Source organism: Orcinus orca, chromosome 8 (genome assembly GCF_937001465.1).
Source record: "Orcinus orca chromosome 8, mOrcOrc1.1, whole genome shotgun sequence".
In the NCBI taxonomy this organism is placed as follows: Eukaryota; Metazoa; Chordata; class Mammalia; order Artiodactyla; family Delphinidae; genus Orcinus; species Orcinus orca.
The window spans coordinates 60825398-60851371 of NC_064566.1; the positions used below are offsets into that span (position 1 = coordinate 60825398).

At 37.7% G+C, this 25974-nt stretch overlaps 1 protein-coding gene and 1 long non-coding RNA gene across 25 annotated transcripts in view; one reads left to right on the top strand and one right to left on the bottom strand.

Annotated features, from left to right (window-relative positions):
- Positions 1 to 25974, bottom strand: part of DLG2 (discs large MAGUK scaffold protein 2) — a 2044900-nt gene that overhangs the window by 411639 nt on the left and 1607287 nt on the right. For all 24 annotated transcript variants that reach the window (XM_049713435.1, XM_049713436.1, XM_033431831.2 and 21 more), the window contains one exon: positions 11449 to 11517. In XM_049713435.1, coding sequence (XP_049569392.1) covers positions 11449 to 11517 — 69 coding nt within the window. The remainder of the gene's footprint in view (positions 1 to 11448; positions 11518 to 25974) is intronic.
- The window catches only part of LOC125965184 (uncharacterized), a 1042439-nt gene that overhangs the window by 174353 nt on the left and 842112 nt on the right, over positions 1 to 25974 (top strand). The gene's annotated exons all lie outside the window — the stretch shown is intronic.

Below are 25974 nucleotides of genomic sequence, written 5' to 3' on the forward strand. Positions count from 1 at the left end.
GTCTAATGAAGCTTTCTTGTTGAAACCAAAGCATCCTAATCCTGTTAGTGTTTTCTTAATAAAATGCTGTCTCACCCCTTTGTTAACTCTGGATGTCTTTTCCTTGGTCCTTTCCACATATCCAATTTTACATGCAGAATTCAAAACCAGTCACATCCTTTGGAGGATATGACAAGCAACTGTGTTTTGTGGAAGAGTTTTGTGTAAACTATGGCACTTTCTAGAAGGAGAAAACCAAGGAGGGTAGTATGGAGGGTACAGTCACAAGCCGGCACGAACTTGCACTGCAGGTGATGACTGGTGGATGTTCTCAAGTCCAACTGGAGAATGCTCACAGGCGGCAAAGATTATTTCCTCTCATGTTTTGAAGTGGTCTCTTTACTTTAACTTTTTAAGATATATATACTAGAAATGTAAGAACATTTCTTACTCTAGTCCTAAATTCTTCTTTTGGCACTGAGAATAAGCTGATGTGTAGAAAACAGCTTAGGTTATTCTTTCCTTGTTTAATAAGCACTTAAATATAATCTTGGTAATTAAAGTATTTTTAATATAAATATGAACTCAGCAATGAGGCAAACTCAAACAATGATTTGAATTGCTTCCACAAACGATTATTACCCATATATATAGGAAAATGCCTCTCCAGAATATAGCAAAGATACCCGTCCCTGACTTTTAACAAATCCTTATTTAATATATATTAGAAACTCTCATGCCTTATTAAGTATATATTATGTATAACAACAACAGCAACAACTACTGTCACACACATATAATGCCAGTACTATTATAAAAAATTAAATTATATGTATATATAATTTTAATTCTTGAAAGAACTCTACAAGGAATCATCATCAGTATTTCCATTTTACATTAATTAGGAAACTGAGGCACAATGAAATCAAGTAACTTGCTATCACATAGCTAGCAACTTCCTTAGCCCTGGTTTAAATTCTGGGAGTCTGGTGAAGATCCATGATCTAGACCATCTTGTACATTATTACAGAACCAAATGGTCTGAAGTATTGACTGAGAACTTCTGTGTCTTTTTTTTTTTTTTTTAATGGAAAATAACAAATGTCGCGATGGAGATAGTAGTTTACTGTTGAGAAATGAGTTACTTACTGTTGAGAAAAGAGTTACTTAATTCTTCCAGAGCAAAGTTTCTGTTTAGTCATCCACTCCTATCTCTGTTTTCTTTTATTGGAGTATAGTTGATTTACAGTGTTGTGTTAGTTTCAGGTGTACAGCAAAGTGAATCAGTTATATATATATGTGTCTCCATCCTTTTTCAGATTCACCTCCCATATAGGTTATTACAGAATGTTGAGTAGAGTTGCCTATGCTATACAGTAGGTCCTTATTAGTTATCTATTTTATATATAGTTGTGTGTATATGCTAATCCCAATCTCCTAATTTATCACTTCCCCCCATATTTCCCCTTTGGTAACCATAAGTTTGATTTCAAGATCTGTGAGTTTCTGTTTTGTAAATAAGTTTATTTGTATCATTTCTTTTTTACTAGATTCCGCATGTAAGTGATATCATACGATATTTGTCTTTCTCTGGCTTACTTCACTTAGTATGATAATCTCTAGGTCCTCCCATGTTGCTGCAAATGGCATTATTTCGTTCTTTTTTATGGCTGAGTAGTATTCCGTTGTATATATGTACCACATCTCATTTATCCATGTGTCTACAAATGACTCAATTTCATTCCTTTTAATGGCTGAGTAATATTCCACTGTATATATGTACCACATCTTCTTTATCCATTCATCTGTCGATGGACATTTAGGTTGCTTCCATGTCTTGGCTATTGTAAATAGTGCTGCAGTGAACACAGGGGTGCATGTATCTTTTTGAATCATGGTTTTCTCAAAATATATGCACAGCTGTGGGATTGCAGAATCATATGGTAGTTCTATAGTTAGTTTTTTAAGGAACCTCCATACTATTCTCCTTAATGGTTGTACCAATTTACATGACCACCCACAGTGTAGGAGGGTTCCCTTTTCTCCACACCCTCTCCAGCATTTATTGTTTGTAGTGTTTTTTTCTTTTTGATCATGGCCGTTCTGACTGGTGTGAGGTGGTACCTCATAGTTTTGATTTTGCATTTCTCTAATAATTAGTGACGTTGAGCATCTTTTCATGTGCTTTTTGGCCATCTGTATGTCTTCTTTGGAGAAATGTCTATTTAGGTCTTCTGCCCATTTTGGGATTTTTTTTTTTTTTTTTTTGACATTGAGCTGCATGAGCTGTTGGTATAGTTTGGAGATTAATCCCTTGTTGGTCGCATCATTTGCAAATATTTTCTCCTATCCTGTGGGTTGTCTTTTCATCTTGTTTATGGTTTCCTTTGCTGTGAAAAAGCTTTTACGTTTAATTTAATCTGTTTATTTTTTTTTTTTATTTTCATTACTCTAGGAGAAGATCAAAAAAGATATTTATGTCAGAGAGTGTTCTGCCTATGTTTTCCCCTAAAAGTTTTATAGTATCCAGTTTTACATTTAGGTCTTTAATCCATTTTGAGTATTTTTGTGTATGGTGTAAGGGAGTGTTCTAATTTCATTCTTTTACATGTAGTTGTGCAGTTTTCCCAGCACCACTTATTGAAAAGACTGTCCTCCACTGTATATTCTTGCCTCCTTTGTCATAGATTAGTTGACCATAAGTGCGTGGGTTTATCTCTGGACTTTCTATTTTGTTCCATTGATCTATATTTCTGTTTTTGTGCCAGTACCATACTGTTTTGATGACTGTAGCTTTGTAGTATAGTCTGAACTCAGGGAGCCTGATTCCTCCAGCTCTGTTTTTTTCTCTCAACATTGCTTTGGCTATTCGGGGTCTTTTGTATTTCCAAACAAATTGTGAAATTTTTTGTTCTACTTCTGTGAAAAATGCCATTGGTAATTTGATAGGGATTGCGTTGAATCTGTAGATTGCTTTGGGCAGTATAGTCATTTTGACAATGTTGATTCTTCCAATCCAAGAACATGGTATATCTCTCCATCTCTTTGTGTCATCTTTGATTTCTTTTATCAGCATCCTATAGTTTTCTGCATACAGGTCTTTTGCCTCCTTATGTAGGTTTATTCCCAGGTGTTTTATTCTTTCTGATATGATGGTAAATGGGATTGTTTCCTTAATTTCTCTTTCTGATCTTTTGTTGTTAGTGTATAAGTATGCCAGAGATTTCTGTGCATTAATTTTGCATCCTGCAACTATACCAAATTCATTGATGAGCTCTAGTAGTTTTCTAGTGTTGTCTTTAGGATTTTCTATGTATAGTATCATGACATCTGCAAATAGTGACAGTTTTACTTCTTCTTTTCAAATTTGGATTCCTTTTATTTCTTCTCTGATTGCCATGGCTAGGACTTCCAATACTATGTTGAATGAAAGTCTTTTTCCTGATCTTGGATGAAATGCTTTCAGTTTTTCACCATTAAGAATGATGTTAGGGCTTCCCTTGTGGCGCAGTGGTTGAGAGTCTGCCTGCCAATGCAGGGGACATGGGTTCGTGCCCTGGTCCGGGAAGAGCCCACATGCCGCAGAGCGGCTGGGCCCGTGAGCCATGGCCGCTGAGCCTGTGTGTCCAGAGCCTGTGCTCTGCAACGGGAGAGGCCACAACAGTGAGAGGCCCGCATACAGCAAAAAAAAAAAAAAAAAAAATGATGTTAGCTGTGGGTTTGTCATATATGGCCTTTATTATATTGACGTAGGTTCCCTCTATGCCCACTTTCTTTTTATCATAAACGGCTGTTGAATTTTGTCCAAAGCTTTTTCTCCATCTATTGAGATGATCACATGGTTTTTATTCTTCAATTTGTTGATGTGGTGTATCACAGTGATTGATTTGTGGATACTGAAAAATCCTTGCATCCCTGGGATAAATCCCACTTGATCATGGTGTATGACTCTTTCAATGTGTTGTTGGATTCAGTTTGCTGGTATTTTGTTGAGGATGTTTGCAACTATGTTCTTCAGTGATATTGGCCTGTAATTTTTTTTTTTGTGGTATCTTTGCCTGGTTGGTATCAGGGTGATGGCGGCCTCATAGAATGAGTTTGGGAGTGTTAATTCCTCTCAGTTTTTTTGGAATACTTTCATAAGGATAGGTGTTAACTCTTCTCTAAATGTTTGATAGAATTCACCTGTGAAGCCATCTGGTCTTGGACTTCTGTTTGTTGGAAGTTTTTTAAACAGAGTTTCAATTTCAGTACTTGTGATTGGTCTGTTCATATTTTCTATTTCTTCCTGGTTCAGTCTTGGAACATTGTACCTTTCTAAGAATTTGTCCTTTTCTCCTAGGTTGTCCATATTATTGGTGTATAGTTGCTTGTAGTAGTCTCTTATGATCCTTTTTATTTCTGTGGTGTCAGTTGTAATTTCTCCTTTTTCATTTCTGATTTTATTGACTTGGGCCCTCTCCCTTTTTTTCTTGATGAGTCTGGCTAATGGCTTATCAATTTTGTTTATCTTTTCAAAGAAAAAGGAAAAAGAACCAGCTTTCAGTTTCACTGACCTTTTTTATTTTTTAGTCTCTATTTCATTTATTTCTGCCCTGACCTTTATGATTTCTTTCCTTCTACTAACTTTGGGTTTTGTTTCTTCTTCTTTCTCTAGTTGCTTTAGTTGTAATGTTAGGTTGTTTATTTGAGATTTTGTTTCCTGAGGTAAGATTGTATTGCTAAAAAGTTACCTCTTAGAACTGCTTTTGCTGTGTCCCATAGGTTTTGGATCATAGTGTTTTTGTTGTCATTTGTCTCTAGGTATTTTTTGATTTCCTCTTTGATTTCTTTGGTGATCCACTGGTTGTTTAGTAACATATTGTTTAATCTCTACGTGTTTGTGTTTTTTAACAGTTTTTTTTCCTATAATTGATTTCTAATTTCATAGCCTTGTGGTATGAAAAGATGCTTGATATGATTTCATTTTTCTTAAATTTACTGAGGCTTGATTTATGGCCCAATATATGATCTATCCTGGAGAATGTTCCATGTGCATTTGAGAAGAAAGTATATTCTTCTGCTTTTGGATGGAAAAATTAAGTCCATCTGGTCTAATGTGTCATTTAAGGCCTGTGTTTACTTACTGATTTTCTGTCTGGATGATCTGTCCATTGGTGTAAGTGGGGTGTTAAAGTCCCCCACTATTATTGTGTTACTCTCGATTTCCCCTTTTATGGCTGTTAGCATTTGGCTTATATATTGAGGTGCTACTATGTTGGGTGCATACATATTTACAATTGTTATATCTTCTTCTTGGATTGATCATGTAGTGTTCTTCCTTGTCTCTTGTAACAGTCTTTATTTTAAAGTCTATTTCGTCTGATATGAGTATTGCTACTCCATCGTTCTTTTGGTTTCCTTTTGCATGGAATACCTTTTTCCATCCTCTTACTTTCAATCTGTATGTGTCCCTAGTGGGTCTCTTGTAGACAGTATATATACGGGTCTTGTTTTTGTATCCACTCAGCCAGTCTATGTCTTTTTGTTGGAGCGTTTAATCCAACTACATTTAAGGTAATTGTCAATATGTATGTTCCTATTACATTTAAGGTAATTATCAATATGTATGTTCCTATTGACATTTAAAAAAATTGTTTTGAATTTGTTTTTGTAGCTTTTTTTCCTTCCCTTCCTCTTTTGTTCTCTTGTGATTTGATGACTATCTTTAGTGTGTGTTTGGGTTGCTTGTGTGTGTGTGTGTATGTGTGTGTATCTATTGTAGTTTTTTGGTTTGCAGTTCCCATGAGGTTTTTAAAATTTTATTCTTTTTTTAAAAAATTATTTATTTGTTTGTTTGCTTGTTTGTTTGTTTATGGCTGTGCTGGGTCTTCATTGCTGCGCATGGGCTTTCTCTAGTTGCGGCAAGTGGGGGCTACTCTTTGTTGCAGTGTGCAGGCTTCTCATTGCGGTGGCTTCTTGTGGAGCATGGGCTCTAGGCACGCGGGCTTCAGTAGTTGCAGCACGCCGACTCAGTACTTGTGGCTCGCAGGCTCAGTAGTTGTGGCACACAGGCTTAGTTGCTCTGCCACATGTGGGATCTTCCCAGACCAGGGCTTGAACCCATGTCCCCTGCATTGGCAGGTGGATTCTTTTTTTTTTTTTTTTTTGTGGTATGCGGGCCTCTCACTGCTGTGGCCTCTCCTGTTGTGGAGCACAGGCTCCAGACGTGCAGGCCCAGCGGCCGTGGCTTATGGGCCCAGCCACTCTGCGGCATGTGGGATCTTCCTGGACCGGGGCACGAACCCGCATCCCCTGCATCGGCAGGTGGACTCCCAACCACTGCCCCACCAGGGAAGCCCGGCAGGTGGATTCTTAACCACTGTGCCACCAGGGAAGTCCCCCCATGAGGTTTTGATATAGCAGTCTATATATACACAAGGTTGTATTAAGTTGCTGGTCTCTTTCCACCTAAAGAAGTTCCTTTAGCATTTGTTGTAAACGTGGTTTGGTGGTGAATTCTCTTAGCCTTTGCTTGTCTGTAAAGCTTTTGATTTCTCTGTCAAATCTGAATTAAAGCCTTGCTGGGTAGAGTATTCTTGGTTGTAGCTTTTTCCATTTCATCACTTTAAATATATTTTACCGCTCCCTTCTGGCCTGCAGAGTTTCTGCTGAAAACTTTATGGAGATTCCCTTGTATGTTATTTGTTGCTTTTCCCTTGTTGTCGTTAATATTTTTTCTTTCTCTTTAATTTTTTCCAGTTTGATTAATATATATCTGTGTTCCTCCTTGGGTTCATCCTGTATGGGACTCTCTGCACTCCCTGGACTTGAGTGAGTGTTTCCTTTCTCATATTAGGGAAGTTTTTGGCTATAATATCTTCAAATATTTTCTCAGGCCCTTTCTCTTTCTCTTCTCCTTTGTTGACACCTGTAATGTGAATGTTGGTGCGTTTAATGTTGTCCCAGATGTCTCTGAGACTGTCCTCATTTCTTTTCATTTTTTGTTCTTTATTTTGTTCTGTGGCAGTGATTTCCACCACTCTGTCTTCTAGCTCACTTCTGCCTCAGTTATTCTATTGATTCCTTCTAGTTAATGTGTTGTTCATCTCTGTTTGTTCTTTAAATCTTCTAGCTCCTTGTTAAACATTTTTTTTGTATCTTCTCAGTCTGTGCCTCCATTCTTTTTCTGAACTTTTGGATCATCTTTACTATCATTACTCTGAATTATTCTTCAGGTAGATTGCCTATCTCCTCTTGATTTAGTTGTTCTTGTGAGTTTTTATCTTCCTTCATTTGCAGCATATTTCTCTGTCATCTCCTTTTGTCTACCTTTCTGTGTTTGTGGTCTCCTTTCCACAGGCTGCAGGATCATAGTTTCTCTTAGTTCTGTTGTCTGCCCCCTGTGGGTGAGGTTGGTCCTGGGGTTTGTGCAGGCTTCCTGGTGGAAGGGACTGGTGCCTGCCTGCTGGTGGGTGGAGCTGGGTCTTGTCTCTCTGGTGGGCAGGGCCGTGCCAAGGGGTGCGTTTTGAGGTAGCTGTGAGCTCAGTATGACTTTAGGCAGCCTGTCTGCTGATGGGTGGAGCTGTATTCCTGTTTTGCTGGTTGTCTGGCCTGAGGCATTCCAGCTCTGGAACTTGTAGGCTTTTGGGTGGGGCCAGGTCTTGGTGCCAAAAATGGGACCTCTGGGAGAGATCATGCTGATCAGTGTTCCCTGGGGCCTCTGCCACCAGTTTCCTTGCCCCCAGAGTGAGCTACCGCTGACCTTTGCCTCCTCAGGAGACCCTCCAAGACCCCTAGTTAGGTCTAGCCATGGTTCCTATGGAGGTATTGCTTTGTGCTGGGTCCCAGTGCATGTGAGACCTTGTGTGTGCCCTCCAAGAGTGGAGTCTCTGTTTCTCCCAGTCCTGTGGAGCTCCTGCACTCAGGACCCACTGGCCTTCAAAGCCAAATGCTCTGGGGGGGGGGGGCGGTTCTTTCTCCCGATGCCTGACCCTCAGACAGTCTTGTAGGGCTATTTTTATGTGGGAATGTCCCTGTATAGCCTAAGTGGGTTTAATATTTTTTGGTGCTAGAGCTGTTTTTAATATGCTTGTCTGCCACCTCTTTCCTCAGTGTATGCTGGCCATTTATCCCCTTGGTAAGAGGAGTGACTGATGTTGTGGTGACCTGAGCCTGCACTGGCTATTGAATGGGGGCCTCCCCTTGCTCTGAGGTTGTCACTGCCCTGTCAGGGGCAGGGTCTGCTCTCCAGTTGGAGTAGAGGCCCCGAGATCTGTTTCTGAGCTGTGTTTCTGGCCTGCAGTGTGACATAGGCAGGATTGGAGCACTCTCTCTGGGAGAGAAACCACTGGGTTTTCCTCCTCCAGAGCTGTTCAACTGTGAGTGTGCTGTTGCATCACTTTTCACCTGTTGTGCTGGCTCATAAATTATACTATTGCTGGAACTGCTCTCAGACCCACCTTAACAACGGGTATGCCGGCAATTGGCCCTGGTGTCTTTCAGGCGTTGTTTTTACCAGACTACCAGCACAGATCCACTGCAGTCACGTCCCAGGACTGCAGTAATTGTGCACCAGGACCTGCTGTGGGAGCTATGGAGGCAGCTCAGATTCTGGCCCGGTCTAGTCCCCATGTGTATATGCCCACAAACCCACAGTTGCTAAAGCTAGACCCATCTCAGCTGGGGGAGCACTCATTCATTTGGATATTCTGCAGGTGCTGAGTTTACAAAGCTGGCAGCTGGGGTGTAAATCCGCAGTTCCCACAGCTGTGAGGAGAGATTTCCGCTCTTCTTCCTTAGTTGCATGGCCCATGAGGCTCAGCTGTGGTTTCAGCCCCACCTCTGCATGTGGGCCTTCCACCAGTGTCTGTTCCCGAGGCTGCCCCAGAGCCTGCCTAGGTGGGTGGGGTCAGAGGAAGCAACAGGTGGGGCAAATGCCAGCCTGCTGGGGTGGGCAGGGGTGAAGGAGGCAGCCGCAGTGGGTGGGGCATGTGAGCCTGCTTGGGCTGTGGGGGTGGAGGAGGGGGCGGGGGTGAGTGAGCCTGCTCTTGTAGGCGGTGGCCAAGGAGGGTGAGGCCTGCAAGCCTGCTCAGGCAGGAGCCCCTTCTAGTGCCCAGGGAGGCAGGGGCTGATGCATGGGGAAGGGGGCTGCAATGGCGGCCAGGGCTTCTTCCACAAACATTCCCACTTGTAGAGCTCTGTACTCCCATACCTTCAGGCTCTCTCTTTGCAGCTACCAGCAGTCCCCTCCCTGGGTCTGCTCTCCAAACCCCAGGTTCTAGCACCCAGCCTCTGTCCGCACCAGCAGACACATGTCTCAGGCTGGGACGTGCCGGGCTGTGGCACTAAACATTCATGTAGGTCTTACTCTGTCCTGCCTGCCACAGGCTGGTCGCTGTGCTATCCTCTGAGCCCCTGAAGCTCCCCAGCTGGTCTCCCTACTAGCGAGGGGGCTTCCCTGGGTGTGGGCACCTTTCCTCTTTCAGTTCCCCCCCAGGGGTGCAGGTCGTGTCCTGTTTCCTCTTGTCTTTTTAAAATTTCTTTTGTCCTACCCAGTTGCATGGGGATTGTTCTCGTCCTTTTAGGTGTCCGAGGTCCTCTGCTAGTGTTCAGCAGGTGCTCTGTCAGAATTGTTCCATTCTTGATGTACTTATGGGGAGAGGTGACCTCCATGTCCTCCTATTCTGCCATCTTGACTCCTCCCCCACTCCTATCTCAGTTTTTGTTTTCTTTTTTAATAGAGGAGCTAAAATTGTTTGATGTTCTTTACTGCCAAAAACAGAATAGGACTAGGAAGAGAAGGAGGTATCCTTTTGAGGGGAGGGCAGTGTTCATGCAGAGGTCACATTCCTTCCACTCACGTTCCCATGGGTTTGCGGACATGCAGTGGATTTCCTTCGCTAAAGGCAAGACAGGGCACCCCATAAAGTGTTTATAAGATTTATGCTGTTCCAGGAAGGAGAGGCTAACATCTCCCTCCCAAGTGGATGTCCACTAGGTCATGGAGTTTGCTGACTTGCCCTGGGGAGAGAAGATGAGAATGTCAGGCAGGGAGAAAGAAAGGAGGCAAGGACTAGCCCTAGTAAGTTCCACCTGCGGGGTAGGAAAGATGCATGCTGCTCATGTCTGCAAGCTCACATTTGAAGCTGCTGAGGACAGATGAGAAAGGGTGACTATGTGCTTGTGAGGAGGGACTGACGCAGCTGGGGCAAAGTGGGTGAGTGCATCAGAGGACTACAGTGTGCTACTGCCAGGGGGTTTTGTAGAAAAGATCGCTGATGCTCCCAGGGGACCACGTGCTGGGGGAGTTGAGTTTCTTAGCATTGGTGCGTGTTTGGTTCTCTACCCATCCAGGCTACGTCACCCGTGATAGCCAAGAGAAAGGAGGACTGCCACAGGAGAATGTGAGGAATGCCATTTCCCATTTTTTTTTTTAAACAACTTCATTTCTACCAGAGAAGAAATCTAAGAGAAAGGAAGATCTAGAGGGTGGTATGAGAGAGAGAGCAGATCACTCCTCTATCAACTCCAGAGCACTTTGGTGGACCCCAGGTCTTAATTATGTTGGAAAGAGAGACAGAGGTTTGACTGAAAACACAAGATTTTAAAATAGACTAAATAATAGAGATTTTAACTGAAATGCCATTAAGGAAGTCTACTTGTCATTGAGAAACAGGGTTGAACAAAGCATAGTTGGTAACAGATATTGGAAAAATAGTGATTTAATTTTTATACAGTAACCAATTAAGTGTTGTCAATTAAATCAGTTGCGATTATAAAGCAAGTGGATGGAAATATTAACTCCTTCTTCTCAGCCCCTTCAGCTTCTATCATCTGATTGGGGAATTTAGAAATACGAAATACTAAGTCCTCTACACGTAAGCCTGGCCAGCCAACATCACCATTCTCATTTCCTGCCTTGCACACCTTGCACCAAATCACTCAGTGGCCTTTTGACATCTGAAATCTGCTTAGATGTTCATGTTTTTGCATGTGCTGTTTCTCCTGCAGGGAGTACCCTTCCTTCCAATATCTGTCAGTCAGGCAAATATCCACAGATGCTTCAGTTCTCAGCTTGAGAGAGCTATCTTCTCTGAAACCATCCTGACCTGTTCCCCCCTCCCTCTTTGTTACCCATTCTCGGTCAGATATCCTTTCTGGATCCTTCACTAATCCCTCATACGTATTTCCTGTGTGATGCTTACACTGTTATGTGCAGGTGTGTGTTTATATTTCTGTCACTCTCAATAGATAATGAGTCCTCTGAAGGAAAAGATCTTATTTGACTTGTTCAGTGTAGTACCTCGCACGGTGCTTGGCATATATATAACATAAGCTTCATAGAGATTTGCTAACAGAAAGAAAAAAAAGGGGTAACGTGGGGAGGGAGGGAGGGAGGAAGGAAGGAAGGAAAGAATTTATGCTCAAAGTGACAAGGGTGCTCGGTTTGGTTTAAGAGAAGGCTCCATATTATTCTTATCGTCTTACCCTTCCAGGGAGATGGCCCGTTGGAGAGTCACTGAAGGCTGGCGGGTTGTAGTGCTGTGTTGGGAATGACTGCAAGAAAAGAAAGAAAAAACAAACACAATCATTTATTTAAAATATCTTTGCACATTCTAATAGTCTTATTGTCATGAAAAGAATCAATCTTGAAAGAAATACAGGAGACATTAACTGACTGTTCTTTGGTGATAAGCAGAAGCGTCCACCACAGTATAACACTCTACCAGATAAGGGGCTAATATTTCGTTATAATTTGATTTCAACATGTATTATTCAAAAGCAAGCTTTAAATGAAGGGTAGCCATGAAAAGAAATACATATATTTGGAAGAGGTAATTATTTTCCCCTTGGAATAAGGTAACATAAAAACAAATTTCACTATGATGCAATATATTATTTTTTTAAGGCAGAACATTTTTTTCTAAAAAAATTTTAAACAGCAAATTTGAAAATTGTAGTAGTATGTAATTAGTATAAATTTATTAGTTTATATTTGCATACTTGTAAAAATAATAATTCAACTGTTGAATGAACACAAAAACTTGAAAAATGGGATTTCCAGGTGCATATCAACATTAGTTAGAACTTAAGGTTATTCCATATTTGGTTGCATGATAACAAGGTAAGACTGATTTTATAGATAAGTATTTGCACTAGAAATTATATTGTATGTATAGTAGTATCTAATACTTATTGAGTACTTATTGCCTGAGTTACTTTTCTAGGTATATTATTTCTTACAACTCTATGAGGTATGTACTGTCCCATTTGACAGATGAGGAAATTAAGGTAAGGAAGGTTTAAAACTTGCCCAAATTCATGTGGTAAATACCTGTGCTCTAAATGGTATCTAGACGTGCCATTCTTCTTAACCATCATATCACCTTCCAAATGGTAACAGTTTTTTTGGCTTTGAAAGAATTTGTCTCGCAATCTCAGAATACTCTTCAATTAGAGATAGAGGGAGACTCTTTCATCTGAGATATGCACAATGACAATCCAAAAGCATATTGTAATGAATTGTGAGTTTCCTATGTATTAAAGTATACAATAAATGGTATTTCAGTGTGTAATTTTAGTTTGCAGTATTAGTTTAAAAACTTATTTGTAACATTAGTTACATATACATGTAGTGTGTAAAGGTGTGTATATACAAATATATGTATAGAGAGAAACTTGAGTAAAATATTTGCAGAACATGAGGCAACTTCACACAATTCTAAGACTTCTCAGCACATACTTTGAAAACACTGACACTGCCATAGAGAGCCAAGCAAATAGGCTGCAGATTTTCATTCAGAACTTTTGTTATTATGGGTGAGAGGAGGTGTTTCTCTGTGACTAGCATTTAGCTGTGACATGGATGACATTTATCTGAGGTTGAGAGAGCAGAATTTGGGGACTGTGGCTAAGGCCTAGAGAATGGTCATCTTCTTCAAATTAAGGATTGTATCCTTTGTTTCCTGGCATCCCTCATAGTGCCGATCATCACTTATGTCCACTAAGCGTGTTTTGATTGGCCAACTGAAAGGCAGCATAGCATTGAGGAGCTGGACCATGTAGCCAGGCTGCCTGAGTTCAAATTTCAGCTCTGCCACATAGACCAATGTGACCTTGATTGAGTTTCTTAAAGTTCTCTGTAACAGTACCTTCCTCATAGGGTATTCAATGAATACAGTGTTTAGAACAGTGTCTGTCTGTCTTACATGGTAAAAGCTACATGAGTGTTAAATAAACATATGATTTAGCAGAGTGTGCACTTTGAGATCTTTCTTTTGTAGATAAGCATAATTATTTAGATCACTTCAATTAGCCATATAGTCAATGCCACAAGGTGTAGATTTGTGAGTATATTATAACTTTGGTGGTCAATATCAAATTATTAAAATGTTTTCTGTTGTAAAAACAACATTATAAAATTAATAGAAATCAGCCATAGCAATCAAGAAAGAAGAAATAAAATATATCCAGATTGGAAGGGAAGAGGAAAAATTGTCATTATATGCAGATGACATGATACTATACAGAGAAAATCCTAAAGGCACCACCAGAAAACTACTAGAGCTCATCAGTTGGTAGTGTTGCAGGATACAAAATTAATATACAGAAATCTGTTGCATTTCTTTACACTAGCAATGAAATATCAAAAAGGGAAAGTAAAAAAAAAAATCCCCTTTAAAATTGCATAAAAAAATACTTAGGAATAAGCCTGACCAAGGAGATGAGACATATGCTGAGAACTATAAAACAAACACTGATAAAGAAAACTGAAGATGAGGCAAAGAAATGGAAAGATAACCCATGCTCTTGGATTGGAAGAATTCATATTGTTTAAATGACCATACTATCCAAAGCAATCTACAGATTTAATGTGATCCCTATCAAATTACCCATGACATTTTCCACAGAACTTGAACAAATAACTCTAAAATTTATATGGAACCACAGAAGACCCAGAATTGCCAAAGCAATCCTGAGGAAAAAGAAAAAAGCTGGAGGTATAACCCTCTCAGAAAATACTACAAAGTTACAGTAATAAAAACAGTATGGTGCTGGCACAAAAACAGACATATGGATCAATGGAACAGGACAGAAAACCCAGAAATTAACCCATGCACTTATGGTCAAAATTAATCTACAACAAGAAGGCAAGAATATACAATGGAGAAAAGACAGTCTCTTCAATAAGTGGTGCTGGGTAAACTGGACAGCTACATGTAAAAAAAATGAAATTAGAACACTCTAACACCATACACAAAAATAAACCCCAAACGGATCAAAGACCTAAATATTTAAGACTGGATCTGTAAAACTCCTGGAAGAGAACACACGCAAAACATTCTCTGACATAAATTGTAGCAATGTTTTCTTAGGTCAGTCTCCCAAAGCAATATAAATAAAAGCAAAAATAAACAAATGGGACCCAGTCAAACTTACAAGCTTTTGCATAGCAAAGGAAACAAAATGAAAAGACAACCTATGGAATGGGAGAATATATTTGCATATGATGCAACCGACAAGGGATTAATCTCCAAAATATACAATTACGTAGCTCAATATAAAAAAAAAAAGACCCAATCAGAAAATGAGCAGGAGACCTAAATAGACATATCTCCAAAGAAGACACATAGACGGCCAACAGGCACATAAAAAGTTGCTCTACATGGCTAATTACTAGAGAAATGCAAATTAAAACTACAGTGAGGTATCATCTCATGCTGGTTAGAATGGCTATCATTAAAAAGTCTACAAATAACAAATGTTGGAGAGGGTGTGGAGAAAAGGGAACACTCCTATACTGTTGGTGAGAATGTAAATGGGTACAGCCATTATGGAAAACAGTATGGAGGTTCCTCAAAAACTAAAATCTAAAAATAGAGTTGGCAATATGATACAGCAATCCCACTCCTGGTCATATACCTGGAAAAGACGAAAACTGTAACTTGAAAAGATACATGTACCCCAGTGTTTATAGCAGCACTATTCACAATAGCCAAGACATGGAAGCAACCAATGTCCAAAGGCAGATGAATGGATAAAGATGTGGTGTATATATACACACACACATATATATATACACAACAAACACTGGAATATTAATCATAAAAAGAATGAAATAATTCCATTTTCAGCAACATGGATGGACAGAGATTATCATACTAAGTGAAGTAAATCAGACAGAGACAGACAAGTAATATGATATCACTTAGATGTGGAATCTAAAATGATACAAATGGACTTATTTACAAAACAGAAATAGATTAACAAAGAACAGACTGGTGGTTGCCGAGGGGGAGGGGGGTGGGGGAGGGATGGAGTGGGAGTTTGGGGTTAGCAGATGCAAACTATTATATATAGAATGGATAAACAACAAGGTCCTACTGTATAGCACATGGAGCTATATTCAATATCCTGTGATAAACCATATGGAAAAGAATATAAAAAAATGTATATATGTATAACTGAATCACTTTGCTGTACTGCAGAAATTAACACAACATTGTAAATCAACTATACTTCAATAAAAAAAATTCTCTGACATAAATCGTAGCAATGTTTTCTTAGGTCACTCCCCACAGGCAATAGAAATAAAAACAAAAACAAACAAATGGGACCTAATCAAATTTACAAGCTTTTGCATAGCAAAGGAAACAAAAAGACAACCTAGGGAACAGGAGAAAATATTGCAAATGATGTGACCGACAAGGGTTAATTCCCAAAATATACAAACAGCTCATAAAACTCAATAACAAAAAAACAAAACAATCCATCAAAAAATGAGCAGAAGACCTAAATAGATGTCTCCGAAGAAGACACATATTGGGTTGGCTAACAGGCACATGAAAAGATGCTCAACATTACTAATTATTACAGAAATGCAAATCAAAACTACAATGAGGTATCACCTCACACCAGTCAGAATGACCATCATCAAAAAGTCTACAAATAATAAATGCTGGAAAGGGTGTGGGGAAAAAGGAACCCCCCCCTACACTGTTGGTGAGAATGTAAACTGGTGCAGCCCCTATGGTAAACAGTATGGAGTTCCTTAAGAACCTGAAAATAGAGTTACCATATGATCCAGCAATCCCACTCCCAGGCGTATATCTGGAGAAAACTCTAATTCGAAAAGATAAATGCATTCCAGTGTTGATAGCAGCACTATTTACAACAGCAAAGACACAGAAGCAACCTAAATGTCCATCAACAGATGAATGGATAAAGAACGTGTGGTATATATACATAATGGAATATTACTCATCCATAAAAAAGGATGAAATAATGCCATTTGCCACATGGACCTAGAGATTATCATACTAAGTGAAGTAAGTCAGACAGGGAAAGACAAATATCATATGATATCACTTAGCTGTGGAATCTAAAAAATACAAATGAACTTATTTACAAAACAGAAACAGATTCACAGACATAGAAAACAAACTTATGGTTACCAAAGGGAAAAGGGGGCAGAGAGGGATAAATTAGGACTTTGGGATTAGCAGATATAAACTACTATACATAAAATAGGTAGACAACAATGTCCCTATATTGCACAGGGAAGTATATTCAATATTGTGTAATAAACTATAATGGAAAAGAATATGAAAAAGAATATATATATATATTCACATATACATATACGTAACTGAATCACTTTGTTGTAGACCCAAAACTAACACAACATTGTAAATCAACTATACTTCAATTAAAAAAATTAAATTAATGGAAATCAAAATAAGAGAGTAAAAAAAATTCACATATAATTCCACTGCCTTGTCTCAGACTTTACAGAATCATCTAATTTAATTCTCAGAGCTGTCCTATAAGGAAGGTATGAGAATCCCCATTTTATATTTAAGAAAACACAAAGAACTTAACATGTCAGAAAACAACAGCTTGCAAACATGGAGCCAGAATTCAAACTAAAGCCCCTCTTGTTGCCAAGTGTATGTACTTTAAACTCTATGCTACTGATTCTCTGTATTTCCACATGTGTTTCATATCATTTTAAATATACACAGACCATATATAACTTCATATCTGCATTCCTCCTCCCCCCCTTACATTATAATTTAATCACTCCTGGCAAGGTTTCCATAATTATTATTTTGGTGTTATATAATGTTACTTACTCTGAAGATGTAATTTATTTAATCATCCTTTTACAAATGGATATTTGGGTTATTTCTGTTGTTTTAATATTATAAACAATGCTGCAATGAACATAGTGATATCAATTACTTTTTTTTACTTGACAATTTCCTTTGAATGTATTCCCCCAAATGGAAATATTTATTTGGTTATGTTTTATGACTTATGTTATTAATTACTTTTCAAAAGTTTCTACCATTTTATTGCTTCTAAAAACATACGTATATGTGCCAGTTTCACCACAATCTTATAAGCCCAGCTATTATAATTAAAAAAAAATGATACTAGGTACAAAATGATGCCTCAGATTTATGAGTATTTCTTTATTTATGAGAATGACCTTTTGTTTTCTATGTGCTTATTTGCGAATTGTATTTTTTTGTTTAAACTGTTCAGGCTTTTCCTTTACCATTTATCTTCCACTGGTTTAGAGAGTACCAACATTTCTTGGGTAAAGATCAATGATGCTTACTAAGCAAGATTAATGAGTAACTGGAATCACTGATGGCTTCCTCACCAATAACCTGGCCCATATAATGAAAACAAAGAAATATTCAGTAATCTCACTTATCACTACCTTAAACTAATTACTTTAATATTCTGCCCCAAATTATTCCAAAAATGTCCCTTTAAAAGTTTTAGTGACACTTAGATTAAGTGCAAAAGGTACCAATGAAGTGCTCACGGAAATTGACTCCTTTTGTGTTACACAAAGTCAGCCAATTTCTCCTAGCATGTAAATCTGGAACAAACAGAGCTTTTTACAACATTTAATTACCCTTTTACTCTACTAAGACATATATGGTGAATTACCTGACAGTCAAGACCTACAGATGCACGGGAATTTTTGTTATACCCTGATACTAACATTTAAGCAGTAATTGCAGTCGGTATTAGAAGCTACCTGATAGCTTCTAAGTGGTATTTAAAAAAAAAAAATCAAATATCTTCCCCTTGGGACCAAGTAGGTTTCATCCTTTCTGTATCATTGGCTACATACATAGCATGCTGCTAGTTCTACCATGACTAAGAAATTATAGGTGACAACTGCCTGGCTCTTTCACTTCTTGAGGCAGAGAGGCCAGCCAGATGGAATTCTGAGAAGTGTAGTGGAAAGAACCAAGGAAAGAAAGCACAGCTAAAACTTAAAGCTTTCAAAAGCTAAAAGAATTGTTGTAAAGCCAAACCAGCTTTACAGCAAATGTTAAAGGAAATTCTCTGGGCAAGAAAGAAAAGGCCACAACTAGAAACAAGAAAAGTACAGAAGGAAAGAGCTCACTTGTCAAGGCAAACATACAGTAAACGTAGGAAATCATCCACACACAAAGCTAGTAGGGAGGTTAAAAGAGAAAAGTAGTACAGTCATCTGTATCTACAATAAGTGGTTAAAGGATATACAAAACAACTAGATGTAAAGTATGGTATCAAAAACAGCATGAGGGGAGGAGAGTACAAATCAAGGGTGTTTAAAATGCATTTGAAATGAAGAGATCAGCAATTGAAAACAGCTGCATATATATACAGACCACTGTAAAAAAAAACTTATGGTAACGGCAAACCAGAAATCTATAATAGATACAAACAAAAAAGAAAAAGGAATCCAAGGATAACACTAAAGATAGTCATCAAACCATAAGAGAACAAAAGAAAAAAAAAGGTGTACAAAAAGAAATACAAAACAATTAATAAAATGGCAATAAGAACACACATATTACTGATTACCTTAAATGTAAATGGACTAAATGTTCCAACCAAAAGACACAGACTGGCTGAATGGCTACAAAAACAAGACCCGTATATATGCCAACTACAAGAGATTCACTTTATTTATTTATTTAGAGATTCACCTTAGATCTAGAGAGACATACAGACTGAAAGTGAGGGGATGGGAAAAGATATTCCATGCAAATGGAAATAAAAGAAAGCTGGAGTAGTAATACTTTTATATCAGACAAAATAGACTTTAAAGACTGTTACAAGAGACAAGGACACTACATAATGATCAAGGCATCAATCCAAGAAGATATAACAATTGAAAGTATATGTGCACCCAACATAGGAGCACCTCAATACATAAGGTGAATGCTAACAGCTATAAAAGAGAAAATTGACAGTAACACAATAATAGTGGGGGACTTTAACACCCCACTTACATCAATGGATGGATCATTCAGATAGAAAATCAATAAGAAAACATAGGCCTTAACTAACACTAGACTATGAGGACTTAATTGATATTTATAGAGCATTCAACCTGAAAGCAGCTGAATACACATTCTTTTCAAGTGCACATGGAATATTCTCCAGGATAGATCACATGCTAGACCACAAACAAGGCTCAATAAATTTAAGAAAACTGAAGTCATGTCAAGCATCTTTTCCAACCACATGCTATGAGACGAGAAATCAACTACAAGAAAATAACTGCAAAAAACACAAACACATGGAGGCTAAACAATATGTTACTAAACAACCAATGGATCACTGAAGAAATCAAAGAGGAAATCAAAAAATACCTAGAGACAAATGACAACAAAAGCACTGTGATCCAAAACCTATGGACATAGCAAAACCAGTTCTAAGAGGGATGTTTAGAGCAATACAAGCTTACCTCAGGAAACAAGAAAAATCTCAAATAGCTTAACTTTACACCTAAAGCAACTGCAGAAAGAAGAAGAAACAAAATCCCAAGTTAGTAGAAGGAAAGAAATCATAGAGATCAGCGCAGAAAGAAATGAAATAGAAACAAAATGAGCAAAGATCAATAAAACTAAAAGCTGGTTCTTTGAGAAGATAAACAAAATTGATAAACCATTAGCCAGACTCATCAAGAAAAAGAGGGAGAGGACTCAAATCAATAAAATTAGAAATGAAAAAGGAGAAGTTACAACAGATGCTGCAGAAGTACAAAGCATCCTAAGAGACTACTACCAGCAACTCTATGCCAATAAAATGGACAACCTGGAAGATATAGACAAATTCTTAGAAAGGAGTAACCTTCCAAGATTGAACCAGGAAGAAATAGAAAATATGAACAGACCAATCACAAGTAATGAAATTGAAACTGTGATTAAAAATCTTCCAACAAACAAAAGTCCAGGACCAGATGGCTTCACAGGTGAATTCTATCAAACATTTAGAAGAGAGTTACCACCCATCCTTCTCAAACTCTTCCAAACAACTGCAGAGGAAGGAACACTCCCAAACTCATTCTACAAGGCCACCATCACCCTGATACCAAAACCAGACAAAGATACTACAAAAAAAGAAAATTACAGACCAATATCACTGATGAATATAGATGCAAAAATCCTCAACAAAATACTAGCAAACAGAATCCAACAATACATTAAAAGGATCATGCACCATGTTCAAGTGGGATTTATCCCAGGGGTGCAAGGATTCTTTAATATACGCAAATAAATCAATGTGATATACCAGATTAACAAACTGAAGAAGAAAAACCATATGATCATCTCAATAGATGCAGAAAAAACTTTTGACAAAATTCAACACCCATTTATGATAAAAACTCTCCAGAAAGTGGGCATAGAGGGAACCTACCTCAACATAATAAAGGCCATATATAACAAACCCACAGCAAACATCATTCTCAATGGTGAAAAGCTGAAAATATTTCCTCTAAGATTAGGAACAAAACAAGGATGTCCACTCTTGCCACTATTATTCAACATAGTTTTGGAAGTCCTAGCCATGGCAATCAGAGAAGAAAAAGAAATGAAAGGAATACAAATTGGAAAAGAAGAAGTAAAATTGTCACTGCAGATGACATGATACTATACATAGAGAATCCTAAATATGCCACCAGAAAACTACTAGAGCTAATCAATGAATTTGGTAAAGCTGCAGTATATTTAATTAATGCACAGAAATCTCTTGCATTCCTATACACTAATGATGAAAAATCTGAAAGAGAAATTAAGGAAACACTCCCATTTATCACTGCAACAAAAAGAATAAAATACCTAGGAATAAACCTACCTGGGAGACAAAAGACCTGTATGCAGAAAACTATAAGACACTGATGAAAGAAATTAAAGATGATACAGACGGAGAGAGGTACCATGTTCTTGGATTGGAAGAATCAATATTGTGAAAATGACTATACTACCCAAAGCAATCTAAAGATTCATTGCAATCCCTATCAAATTACTAATGGCATTTTTTACAGAACTAGAACAAAAAATCTTAAAATTTGTATGGAGACACAAAAGAGCCCGAATAGCCAAAGCAGTCTTGAGGGAAAAAAATGGAGCTGGAGGGATCAGACTCCCTGACTTCAGACTATACTACAAAGCTACAGTAATCAAGACAATATGGTAATGGCACAAAAACAGAAATATAGATCAATGGAACAGGATAGAAAGCACAGAGATAAACCCATGCACCTATGGTCAACTAATCTATGACAAAGGAGGCAAGGATATATAATGGGGAAAAGACAGCCTCTTCAATAGGTGTTGCTGGGAAAACTGGACAGTTACATGTAAAAGAATGAATTTAGAAAACTCCCTAACACCACACACAAAAATAAACTCAAAATGGATTAGAGCCCTAAATGTAAGACTGGACACTATAAAACTCTTAGAGGAAAACATAGGAAGAACACTCTTTGACATAAATCACAGCAAGATCTTTTTTGATCCACCTCCTAGAATAATGGAAATAAAAACAAAAATCAACTAATGGGACCTAATGAAACTTCAAAGCTTTTGCACAGCAAAGGAAACCATAAACAAGATGAAAAGACAACGCAGAGAATGGGAGAAAATATTTGCAAATGAACCAATGGACAAAGGATTAATCTCCAAAATATATAAACAGCTCATGCAGCTCCACCTGAAAGAAACAAACAACCCAATCAAAAAATGGGCAGAAGACCTAAATAGACATTTCTCCAAAGACATACAGATGGCCAAGAAGCACATGAAAAGCTGCTCAACATCACTAATGATAAGAGAAATGCAAATCAAAACTACAGTGAGGTATCACCTCACACCAGGTAGAATGGGCATCATCAGAAAATCTACAAACAACAAATGCTGGAAAGGGTGTGGAGTAAAGGATCCCTCTTGCACTGTTGGTGGGAATGTAAATTGATACAGCCACTTGGAGAACAGCATGGAGGTTCCTTAAAAAACTAAAAATAGAATTACCATATGATCCAGCAATCCCACTACTGGGCATATAACTAGAGGAAACCATAAATCAAAAAGACACATGCACCCCAATATTCATTGCAGCACTATTTACAATAGCCAGGTCATGGAAGCAACCTAAATGCCCATCAACAGATGAATGGATAAAGAAGATGTGGTACATATACACATTGGAATATTACTCAGCCATAAAAGGGAATGAAATTGGGTCATTTGTAGAGACGTGGACGGATCTAGAGACTGTCATACAGAGTGAAGTAAGTCAGAAAGAGAAAAACAAATATCGTATATTAATGCATATATGTGGAACCTAAGAAAATGGTACAGATGTACCGGTTTGCAGGGCAGAAATAGAGACACAGATATAGAGAACAAACATATGGACACCAAGGGGGGATAGTGGCGGGGGGTGGTGATGGGATGAATTGGGAGGTTGGGATTGACATATATACACTAATATGTACAAAATGGATAACTAATAAGAACGTGCTGTATAAAAAAATAAAATTCTAAAATTAAAAAAGTAGAGACTAAAAAGAAAATTAGAAAAGATCAATGAGACTAAAAGCTGGTTCTTTGAAAACATAAACGAAATTGATAAACCTTTAGCCAGACTCATCAAGGAAAAAGGGGAGAGGGTCCAAGTCAATAAGTTCAGAAGTGAAAAAGGAGAAATTACAACTGACACCACAGAGTAAAAAGGATCATAAGAGACTACTACAAGCAACTATACACCAATAATATGGACAACCTAGAAGAAATGAAGAAATTCTTAGAAAGGTACAATCTTCCAAGACTGAACCAGGAAGAAATAGAAAATATGAACAGACCAATTACCAAAAATGATATTGAATCAATATTTAAAAAGTTCCCAACACACAAAAGTCCAGAACCAGATGGCTTCACAGGTCAGTTCTATCAAACATTTAGAGAAGAGTTAACACTTATCCTTCCGAAACTCTTCCAAAAAATTGCAGAGGAATGAACACTCCCAAACTCATTCTACGAGGTCACTGTCACCCTGATATCAAAACCAGAAAAGACACCACAAAAAAGAAAGTTATAGGCCAATATCACTGATGAAAATAGATGCAGAAATTGTCGACAAAGTACTAGCAAACTGAATCCAACAATACACTAATAGGAGCATACACCATGACCAAGTGGGATTTATCCTAGGGATGCAAGGATAATTCAATATCCTCAAATCAATCAGTGTGATACACCACATTAACAAATTAAAGAATAGAAACAATATGGTCATCTCAGTAGATGCAGAAAAAGCTTTGGACAAAATTCAACACCCATTTATGATAAAAACTCTTCAGAAAGTGGGCATAGATGGACCATATCTCAACATAATAAAGGCTATATATGACAGACGCACAGCTAACATCATACTCAATGGTGAAAAGGTGAAAGAATACTCTCTATGATCCGGAACAAGACAAGGATGCCTACTCTCACCATTTTATTCAACACAGTTTTGGAAGTGCTAGCCATAGCAATCAGGGAGGAAAAAGAAATAAGAGGAATCCAAATTGGAAAGGAAGAAGTAAAACTGTGATTGTTTGTAGATGACATGAAACTATACAGAGAAAATCCTAAAGATGCCAACAGAAAACTACCAGAGGGCATCAATGAATTCAGCAAAGTTGCAGGATACAAAATTAATATATAGAAATCTGTTGCAATTCTATACACTAAGAACGAAAGATAAGAGAGAGAAATTAAGGAAGCAATCTCATTTAGCATTGCAGCAAAAAGAATAAAATACCTAGCAATAAACCTACCTAAGGAGGCAACAGACCTGTACTCAGAAAACTATGACACTGATGAAAGAAATTGAAGACAACACAAACAGAAAGATATACTGTGTTCTTGGATTGGAAGAATATGTATTGTGAAAATGACCACACTACCCAAGGCAATCTACAGATTCAATGCCATCCCTATCAAATTACCAATGGCATTTTTCACCAAAAACCAAAAAATTTTAAAATATGTATGGAAATATAAAAGACCTCTAATAGCCAAAATAATCTTGAGAAAGAAGAACAGAGCTTGAAGATTCATGCTGCCTCACTTCAGACTATTCTACAAAGCTACAGCAACCAAAACCATATGGTACTGGCACAAATGCAGACACAAAGATCAATGGAATAGGATCAAAAGCCCAGAAATAAACCCACACACTTATGGTCAATTACTCTACAACAAAGGAGGCAAGAATATACAGTGGAGAAAAGACAGTCTTCTTTAATAGGTGGTGCTGGGAAAACTGGACAGCTACATGTAAAAAATAATGATATGAGAACATTTTCTAATTCCATATACAAAAATAAACTCAAAATGGATTAAAGATCTAAATGAAAGACCAGATACTATAAAACTTCTAGAGGAAAATATAGGCAGAACACTCTTTGACTTAAATTGCAGTGACATTGTTTTTTGGATTTGTCTCCTAGAGTAATGGAAACAAAAGCAAAAATAAACAAATGGGACCTAATTAAACTGAAAAGCTTTTCCATAGCAAAGGAAACCATCAGCAAAATGAAAAGACAACCTACAGAATGGGAGAAAATATTTGCAAACACTGAGACTGACAAGGGATTAATCTCCAAAATATACGAATAGCTCATACAGCTGAATATATAAAAAAAAATTTAAAAAAATGGGCAGAAGATCTAAATAGACATTTCTCCAAAGAAGACACGTAGATGTCCAACAGGCACATGAAAAGATGCTCAACATGGCTAATTATTACAGAAATGCAAATCAAAACTACAATGAGGTACCAACGTCACGTTGGTCATGAAAAAGTCTATAAACAATAAATGCTGGAGAGGGTGTGGAGAAAAGGGAACCCTCTTACACTGTTGGTGAGAATATAAACTGGTGCAGCCACTATGGAAAACAGTATGGAGGTTCCTTAAAAACTAAAAATAGAGTTGCCATATGACCCATCAATCCCACTCCTGGTCCTATATCTGGAAAAGCCAAAACTCTAATTTGAAAAGATACACACACCCCAGTGTTCACAGCAGCACTATTTACAATAGCCAAGACATGGAAGCAACCTAAATGTCCATCAACAGATGAATGGATAAAGAAGATGTGGTATGTATACATAATGGAATATTACTCATCCATAGAAAAGGATGAAATACGTCATTTGCAGCAACAAGGATGGACCTAGAGATTTTCATACTAAGCGAAGTAAGTTGGACAGAGAAAGACAAATATCATATGATATCACTTAGATGTGGAATCTAAAAAATGATACAAATGAACTTATTTACAAAACAGAAACAGATTCACAGACATAGAAAACAAACTTATGGTTACCAAAGGGAAAACAGGGTGGAGAGGGATAAATTGGAAGTTTGGGATAGGCAGATATAAACTACTATACATAAAATAGATAAACAAGGTCCTACTGTATTGCACAGGGAAGTATATTCAATATTGTGTAATAAACTATAATGGAAAAGAGTGTGAAAAAGTGTATTTATATATATACATACACACACACACACACACATATACACACACACACACATATGTAACTAAATTACTCTGTTGTAGACCCAAAACTAACACAACATTGTAAATCAACTATACTTCAATTAAAAATAGTATATAATATATATATTTTTAAATTAAAACAAAAAACAAC